Source organism: Haliotis cracherodii, unplaced genomic scaffold, assembly GCF_022045235.1.
Source record: "Haliotis cracherodii isolate W230 unplaced genomic scaffold, xgHalCrac1.p SCAF_5, whole genome shotgun sequence".
NCBI lineage: Eukaryota > Metazoa > Mollusca > Gastropoda > Lepetellida > Haliotidae > Haliotis > Haliotis cracherodii.
In genome coordinates, this window is record NW_027266308.1 from 42,741,174 (window position 1) to 42,750,845 (window position 9,672).

At 39.8% G+C, this 9,672-nt stretch overlaps 1 protein-coding gene across 1 annotated transcript; it reads right to left on the reverse strand.

The window, feature by feature from the left end:
* Positions 1-2,114: 2,114 nt before the first annotated feature.
* LOC139442010 (serine/arginine-rich splicing factor 4-like) lies at positions 2,115-8,982 on the reverse strand. Its single transcript, XM_071222764.1, has 8 exons — positions 8,868-8,982; positions 7,405-7,533; positions 6,390-6,460; positions 5,251-5,355; positions 4,964-5,036; positions 3,145-3,218; positions 2,916-3,032; positions 2,115-2,674 (listed from the first exon to the last, which is right to left on the reverse strand). Exons 2-8 carry the CDS (start codon positions 7,525-7,527, stop codon positions 2,365-2,367), a joined length of 873 nt encoding a protein of 290 aa, XP_071078865.1. The 5' UTR covers positions 7,528-7,533; positions 8,868-8,982; the 3' UTR covers positions 2,115-2,364.
* Positions 8,983-9,672: the final 690 nt, after the last annotated feature.

Consider the following 9,672-nt stretch of genomic DNA (forward strand, 5'->3'; position numbering starts at 1 on the left):
GAAAGTTTTTACACCACAGTATTCAAGTAACGTTAAAGCAAACCACCATATTTTGTTACATAGACGCATCAAAAGCATGAGTTGACACACACGATTAGATTATTTTATGGCTGTCAATATTTTAGCAAATGAAGTGCTTATATTTGTCCAGAAAGGTCTTTGGTGGCTATGCTTTTACAGAACTGAAAAGGGTTTGTCATATATGGTTAGAAGTCGACAAATATAGGAAAATCCTACACTGAAACGATATTTACAAACTTACCTCTCGCAAAGGAAAGAATGTCTGCCCTACTAAATATTTGGAGATATGTATTGTGTTGCACTCGAGTGTATGGTTGGTCCAAGTTCCACATGTGTCTGCAAGGTTGCCAGCCCTCCCTTGGAAAATCTAGCTGCCTTGATCCAATAAATGTCGCAACAATGCAGCTCATTACATCTTTACAAAAATAGAGCCTAGGCACTGTAGCTCACCTGGATATGTAGTCAAAAAATAAAAATACTTAAAAGGACAGCCACTTTATAACAAAATTGCTGTCAGCATTGCTATTGAAATATGTCCTGCTTACAATACTGAGGCCAAACGTTTTAACGTGAAAAATCCCAATGATTTTGAACAAAATATGTTGTCATAAAGAGGAACATACATGCCAAAATTCTGTTTCCTCAAACTGCCTATTTCAGAGATGTTTACAGAGCCTAAAACCATTCATTTTGAGAGACTTGAAGAGCACTACATTTTTTTTTTGCAGAAACTGCTGAGCAGCAGCCATAAAAAGGTTTTGCAGTATTGTCGCCATGGTGGCCATTTTGAAAATTAATGTAATAATTGGTTAGAGCAAGAATCTGAAATTCTGTGCAAAGTTCAAATCAAGGTCAAAATCACAAAAAACAGTTGAGCCTCACTCACTATTAACTACATATGTACCAATATTCATCACATTGGCATAATGGCCATAAATAGCTTTTTTTTAAAGCTTCCATGACAGAGATTCAGGTGTCGTCATTGGTGGAAACAAGATGGTGAAGTTTCAGCTTTAATGTCCAGCGATTTCTGTGATATTTACAGATGTGGAAGGATGCTGGACAAGCATGCCATTACATAAGTCAGGTGAGCTAACAATGGTATAAATCATGCAAGAAACAAATTTCCACATTCATACTTTAATACCTATACATAAAATACATAAAAGAAAACACATGAAGTAAAAGTGAACGACACCTGAACAAATGATACAGATATTAAAACATTTTGCAATAATTACATGATTGTAGAAAATAATAAAGTGATGATTTGGACAATAGTTTTGGTTTGTTGTTTAACACCGCACTCAGCAATATTCCATCTACATGACGGCGGTCTGGAAATAATCAAGTCTGGATCAGACAATCCTATGGTTGACATCAAGAGCATCAATCCACGCAATTGGGATGGATGACATGCATCAACCAAGTCAGCGAACCTGAGCACCTGATCCTGTTAGTCGCCTCTTAACACTAATGCAAGCATCAGCAAAGGCTCATGTTATACAGAACCTAATGTGGGATGCATAAAACTACATATACCCCTCATGATACTGCTACAATGAATTTATCTTACTGACATTTTTTAATCTGGCACTGTAAATGAATTAATACAAATTGAAAATTGATAGAAAACAGCTGTTCAACTGAGCTGAGGTTAGCTTGTTCCATGCAAAGTTACTTTCACTGACACATAAACAAGTGCAGTTTTTTGTTTCGTAGTGTGGTGCAAAAGATTTATTCTCCTGCTCAAAAGTCCATGTGTAGTCTGTTTTCCTCGTGGTGGGGTATAAGAGATTTATTTCCCTGACAGGTGGGATACATAGTAACTTATCAAAATCCCAAGAATCAAGCAGATCTCAACATTCTGACAGAGAGGTAAGATAATGTTCTTTAAACTCAAGTGCTACGAATAAGGGCAGATTGTTCAAGTATGAAATGGCATTATTGATTTCAGAATACAAAGTATCAAAGTTCATAAACAAAACATGAAATGTATTCACTGATAACACATGTAATATATTAGGGTGGTGATCATTTCTCCCAAAACTCAAACTGGGCTGGTAACGATTTCCATTTGGAATCTCCAGCACTGGAGAAGGACAACACATTATTTACATGATAACAGTTCACTTTCACAATCATGTACAAAACAGATTAAAAATGCTGATCATGAATGCAAATCAAACAACTGATGTCATCTGCCTGGTTAGAAAGGTTAGATGTTGAAATATATGCACAGCCATCAGCACAATTGTCAAATACAATTCTCTGATTATTTACAATCCATGCACGCTATCGTGATCACAGTTCATACTAGCAGATTTAAGTTCTCTGTGTAGATCAGTCATCCTTGTCATCATCCTTCCGGTCATCCCCATTGCTGGCTGGTGATGCATCCCTCTTGTCAGGGGACTTGGACCTGGAACAGGACCTGGACCTGGACCTAGACCTGCCCTTGCTCGGGCTTGCAGAATCACGATTATCTTTGTCAACCTTCTTGGAACGGGATTCACTCCTACTCCTTGATCTGCTACGACTGGGACTGCGACTGCGACTCCTGCTGCGACTTCTGCTTCTGGAGCGACTCCTTGACCGACTTCTTCGCGGTCTGGAACGGCTTCGGCTCCTGCTACGACTTCTGGAGTATGAACTGGAAAGGTGTAGCAAAATGTTTTCTTCATTTTATCTACATGTATATTGTTCTATTTTTTCAAGATTAATGAAATGACTTTGGTCCAGACATCTTTCACAACAATACCATTCAAATGAGAAAATTTGTTCCTATACACATGCATTTATGGAGAGTGTGAACCCTTTTGCCCTCAATAAAACCAATGTGATTGTTCAAGAAGAAATCTAAGTGATTACATTTAATAGAACCAAAAACTTACCGGCCACGCCTCTTTGGTTTGTCTTCCACAACTCGGATCTTCCTTCCATTGATTTCAGTGCTGTCTAGCTTATCAATAGCATTCTTCATGTCTGAATATGTAGCAAACTCCACAATTCTGAAAAATAGGCAGTGGTATAAAAACAAATGAACAACTTAAAGCATTGACTATAAAATTGCAAAACAAACTTCAGTCAATACCCCCAACTCTATAACCAGTTGAAACTTACCCTTCATTCTTGTGCTTCTTGTGTGCGTCTGCATATGTTACTTCACCCGCCTGACGCATGTAGTCCTTAAGGTCCTTGAACACACAAAGAATAATCATAAAACAATGGAACCTATTTTCATCAAGAAACATGTTCAATCTTACCACAACAGGATGATACAGCTTCTCCATACCTGTTTCCAAAGAGAAATATCTATACCATCTAGATACCAAACCTGAATACAAGAATACCTAAAAGTATAAGAATTTCTTTGTCAATGAAAATCCATTTTCTGAAATTTGTAAAAATCCTCAACAGTAGTGGTATAAAGCTGCTGAATTTCACAAACTAATGAACATAGGAGCAGTAATTTATACTCACATAACTTAAACATATTATTCACATAGAAGCTGTATTGACATATGACCATATCACACTGCATACTCATTTTATCATGTTTATACTTCATCAGCTGACAAAGTCTCTGATCCTGGATCCAGTTCCCCGTCTTCAAACACATATACCACTTAGAATATTCATAGCTAAATAGAAATGAACTCTTCACTGAATTTGAACATCAAAGAATTTGTATCAAAACATATCACTTTTTTCAGTGCATGACTGCATTAGATAAAGCCTTCTGAATACTAATGTAATTGTTTTCACCCTATAATGAACAAGATCTTTCTCAGGCACCCAACGCCTTCTGTTTTCTTTTGAGTAGTAGATCAATGATAAACTTTCAGGTAAGTTTCTTCAAAACATTTTTGGGAAAAATCATACGTGATTAAAGTAGGCCAAATGTAAACTTTAGAAAGGTTCACAAACAATAGCAAGTGACTTTACAATTGATCATTTCTGTCATTGCAGTTGATTAAATTAAAATCACAAGTGAAGATACTTATCCCTGTTTCCCCTACACCTACTTTCAGCATAAGAGGAGCATTCAAAACAATTACCTCTGTACTTTCCCTTAATCAAGAGCTCATTTCTCAAAGGCCAAAGCAGGTATGGACCCTATATACGCTCTGCAAGAATGGACCTCGGGTTGACGGCTGGAGTCAGTGCCCAACAAGTAGGGCCAGTATCTGATCTCTTGCTCATAAGACGGATGAGAATAGACCCCAAGGGATGGACCTGTTCTGTACGGTTCCCCAGTCGGCAAACAACTGAGCACCCTGACTGGAAGGAGGACCCTGTCTGAGAGGAAGCTAGTGCTTGGAAGATCATCTCCCCAATGAGTGACTGCATTTTCTGTTATTCACTAGGGATTCTTTCAGCCAGACTTCCAAAAGTTTTCTGAAAACTAAATTCTTTTTTCATCCAACCCCAATCAGACTTGGGAAGGACACCACTGGTGGCAGAGGACCAGCGTAGAGGATGATGTTTTATGGCATGCTGCTAGATCAAGACCTGCAGAAAGACCAAGTGCAGTTTGGCTGTGTCGTTCAGTAGGACCCTGTGATAGTCCGACAGCGCTTGCCTGCCTGTATGCCTGCCTGACCTAGGCCGATAGATAGTGGCAACCCTCAGACCTAAGGACCTTGGTTCAAGTTCAAGACCCAGTGACCCCATCAGGCTTCAGCGAGTCTCTCGAGCTTTGGGGGAAGATAGATAACATCCTTAAAATTAGTAACTGCCAAAAACAATGGAATATAATCATTAAACTGTTTTTGGTATCTTTCCAAATTTTATCAATACAATTCCATATTACTACACATATGATCTAAATGGGGTTTTATCATTTCTTTTCTTGATAAATTTTCTCTGAATGCTGCAACTGAAATAGATAGGAGGCAATGGATACAACATGCAAGGCATAAGACAGTAAATAACTCACCTGCCAGCTAACCCTTGATGAGAGATTCTCAATGATCAACCTGTACTCTGTGCGTGTAGGTGGTCCATAGCGACTGCAAATAACATTTCATATTGCAAATACTATTTCATGTCACGGATATCTCATTGTATTGTTTTACGTCATAATCTTTGAGATGATGAACCAAAACGAGTAATAATGACATCATTCCAAGTTGTTCTTTAAGTAGTCACTCTCAAAGTTATCACTTTCATACCCTTTCAATGTGAAGGACAAAATCATAAAGTCAGAATTATCTTATTTAATACCTGTCTCTGCCACTACCACCCCTACGACGTGGGGGGTACCCACGATCACGCTCTCGTTCTCTGAAGAAGTCTCCCCTTGCCCCTCTTGCATGCTCAACAATACACCTGTAAATACAACATCCAAAATCATAATCACTTGAGTAAAGGAAATACTGTAATCTCCAAACGAATCATATATCATTTCCATTTGAGCATCATTTTGGAGTAATATGTAAATTACCGTATTCGACGTAATAAGCGCCCCGCTCTAATACGCGCCCACGGCAATATTTGCTAATATATTGGCAAGTGAACAATCCCCATTAACACCCCTTCCGATTGATCAATGTACACAAGACTTATCTATTCGTGTATAATACGCACTCGTGTGTTATATGCACCCTTAATTATGGGCACTTAAATTCTGGAAAATATATCTGTCGTATATAAACAGTTCAGGCTGTCAGCACGAAATTTATCTTTCAACTCTGTTTTTTTACACCAAATAATATTCTATTAAGAGACCCCTATTTCTAATTTTGAGAGCGCCCTGGGCGCTTATTACGTCGAATATGGTATAATAAATGAAATACATAAACCTCAGTGCATCCCTTAGATAGCTTTTAATATTATGTACGTTGTCAAGGAGTTCTTGTCATGAGCATAATGTTAAAAGAAAACATTTTTTGGATTCTACAATTCTTTAAGAATATTTCAAAGAGAGGTACATATTTATCCTGTCTATGTGTAGATGCAAAAAAACAGAATACAGGTTGTTTTTCCAAGCATAGTTTATTGCCTAATGTCCAATGGTACATACACGCTATATATGGAAACATAAAAATAATTATAGCCACTCCCCAATAACAAACCCAGTGTTTTGGAGAAAAGACATTTTCTGATTTCAATTCCACATCATATATGAAGGCAGCCTGTAAATAATCAGGTCTGGACCAGACAATCCAGTGATTAATATCATGAGCATCGATCCACGCAATTGGGATCAATGACATGCATCAACCAAGTCAGTGAGCCTGACCACCCGATCCTGTCAATCGGCTTTTATGGCAAGCATGGGTTGCTGAAGACCTATTCTAGCCTGGGTCTTCAAAGTTTACTTTCAACAGTTTACTTTCAAGGCTGTTCAACTAGTGCCTTACCTTTCACCACACAATTCTTTGCCATTTAATTCATACACCGCATCATCAGCATCTCTGTAGTCTTCAAATTCCTGAAATGAAATGACACGATTGTGTGAGTCAGTGAATGTCAATACCGGTATGCAATAATGACACCTGAGAATGTCACAGTGGCCTGCACCAGACAAACCAGTGACTGTAAGCATGATCTACAATTCACGGAGAGTTGAGGTAAAATGGGGTTAACGTCACGTTCACTTCATTTATACAGTAATGTGCGTGAATTTGGCTGCTTGCACTATCTCAGCTTTATGGTGCTGAGATACCATGCCACAAATAAACATGGCTACCTCACTCAGACAGTACACAGCGTAACAAATTGGTATGAGTCCTATAGTCCTTGCCAAACTGCCCAACAGTTAAGGTGTCATATGGACTAGTAGACATTTGCCATTTTAAGGGCTTTGCTATATGTTATCATTACAAAGGCTAGTGGACTGAAAATGTTTTTTCTGCCGCTGGTATACAGACTCCCACCCAAACAGTCATTGTTTTATACCCTAAATGCTGAACACCAGGCAGTGTAACAAGCACCATCTTGATGGTATATGCTAAAGGCAGGCTACCAAACAGAAGTTGCCTGGGTTCATATTTGTTTGTTTGTTTGCTTGTTGTTTAATGCCACACTCAGCAATATTCCAGCTATATGACGGCCATCAGTAAATAATCAAGTCTGAACCAGACAATCCAGCGATTGACATCATGAGCATCGATCCACGCAATTGGGATACCATGACATGAATCAACCAAGTCAGCGAGCCTTACCACCCAATCCCATTAGTCGCCTCTTACGACAAGCATAGTCGCCTTTTGCGGCAAGCATGGGCTAGAATTGCCAAGCAAATGTGGCAACTACTGCTGGTCGCCAAAATGACAACCACTGCTTCTGGGCCACAATGTGATAATTGTGGTTGCCAAACATAAGCTATACCTATGACAAAAGTGTTTTTTGAAATATATTGACAACTTTACTTACTACAAAGCCATAACCATTTTTCAACATAACATCTCTGAGTCTGCCAAAGTTCCTAAAGAAACGTTCAACATCCTTCTCTCTGGCATGGTAAGACAATCGTCCAATGTACACCCTGGTACCCATTTTGTCCTGAAGAAAAAATCAACACTTTAATTGACAAGGTGATAATAATGATCCTTAACACCACCACTCAGAGCACCTTTAAGAATACAGCACCACAACTTTTCACTTCTCGGTCGTAGGTCATGTCACTTAAACACGCAACCAGTTTGAGAGAATCTGTCAGACACGAACTCGCAACCTTCGGAATGTGAGCCTGACAGCTTAACCAACAGAGCTGCGTCCACAGTGTTAAACTTAGGGCTAGTCCTGACTATGACGTTACGGAACTGAACAGAAAGGGTGACAGACACTTATGAAGGTTACGGGTAGGCTTTAGTCTACTAACACTTACGTGGGATCACGATGACATCTGGCACACCTATCCCATTCTGTAGTGTAATCTAAAAGCTATGGAGTGGTGAGGAATGAACCGATATGGTGCTGACTGATAAGAGTTCCAGGCGTCAAATATACGGGAGTCTATATTGGGAGGGAACACTGTCAGGATAATGTAGAGCATAGTAAGGAACAAAGAAGGCATAAGCATCTCAGCATTACTAGTGAGTGAGTTGGGTTTAACACCGCTTTCAACAGTATTCCAGTTATATCGCGGCGTGTCAGCTTAATGTGGGAGGAAAGCCCGAAGTAATGCAGGTCTCAGACGTTTACCACTTTGGTGAAACCCATGAGCACGGGTATGGTGCTGACAAACCTAGAAACATAATCGGGGCGAACCAGGATTCGAACCCACAATCATAGGTTTCTGGCATGCCTTAAGTGACTGCCCCCCCCGTGCCCCCACAAGGACAAGTCAGCTTGAATCATTACTGAACAAATGTAGAGGGTGAAAGTGGCTTGTGTGGATGTTCCAGGACTGTTTCCAATAGCCGATAAACGATTTCATCATGCTTTCTCAACGTTGTTGTGTGAAGAATATAAGCAACCGCAAAAGAAGCTAATTGCCACTAATGGGTACCTAACCCAAATGATCATATAGGGTTGATTGACCTAAAGGGGATCCAAGGGTATTTTAGGTGTTGTGTTGTAGCCTACCCTTTCTTGTGGCTTCGAGTAATACCGACTATCATTGACTTTTAATTTTGGAAGGGTTTGTGAATATATCATGGGAACAATCATTTACGCAATTGGAGGTTTCACAATCAGCGACTGAAAGTAGTTCATACTCGTTTGTTAGGATTTTATTCGCCATTGACATCGCTCTACATCTGACGACGTTTCGACATCGAAGCAGTTAAGACTTCCGGTATCTAGTTTCAATGGTGGAATATACCACGTAAATGTTTCCAAATGCACAGGTACACTTTCAATTAACAGCACAGATATGTGTAACGTCTGCTTACCTCCGGCGACACCTAGGCCTATTCACCTATGAACCAAATTTTTCGTTTCTGGAAGTACTTCCCAACCAATCAAATGCCGACAAATTTCTGACCGACGCCTCGCCTGGACTGGTTCCCGTTCTGCGAAGGCAGAGAAAGAACAGCGACACCAACGGAGGATCAGGGAAGCCTCGTGTAAGCTGGTTCCCGGGTCCCTATGCGCGTCGTCAACTTGCTAAATTGTGATATTAGAGACAGGGCCCAGCTTAGCCTCACCGTACCCGGATGGTAAGCTGGGCCCCGTCTCCAATATCACAATATAGCAAGTTGACGACGCGCATAGGGACACGGGAACCAGCTTAACCCGGATGGTACCTCGGAGTTTGTTCTTGACTGGGTTCCTGTACACGCAATCCAATAGTAGAACCAATTTAAGCTTGTTAACCAATGCCATCGTCTGTGGATATAATAATGACTCGGATATCCTCTATTCGATTGCGAATATTTTGTTCTAATACCTATTCAACATATCTTTGGTGGCTTTGTCAGTTTCGGACATATCCGTTCTGCGATCTGTAAACTTAATTTGCCCGTTGCTGCTACATGGCTCAGGCAAAATAACAACCCAAACACATTTGATTGAAGTCCTACACACTTCGAAACTTTACTGACCCTAATATCAATTTAGCAATTTGAATATTACCCTCCTTACAGTTGTCAGTTGCCAGTAATTTAAAATAAATCCAGACCCAGATTAGAATAGAGCGCCTCCCTTTTTTATAACAGAGAAAAAACAATGATGACTTCAGGATATAAATCAGGATAT

Bases quoted from the DNA above. Each gene is read 5' to 3' on its own strand.
- LOC139442010 (XM_071222764.1), bottom strand. From the start codon at position 7,527: ATGGGTACCAGGGTGTACATTGGACGATTGTCTTACCATGCCAGAGAG. The intron at 3,033-3,144 runs GTAAGTTTCAAC...CCTATTTTTCAG, and splicing joins AAGAAGCACAAGAATGAAGG to AATTGTGGAGTTTGCTACAT. The intron at 2,675-2,915 runs GTAAGTTTTTGG...ACACCTTTCCAG, and splicing joins AAACCAAAGAGGCGTGGCCG to TTCATACTCCAGAAGTCGTA.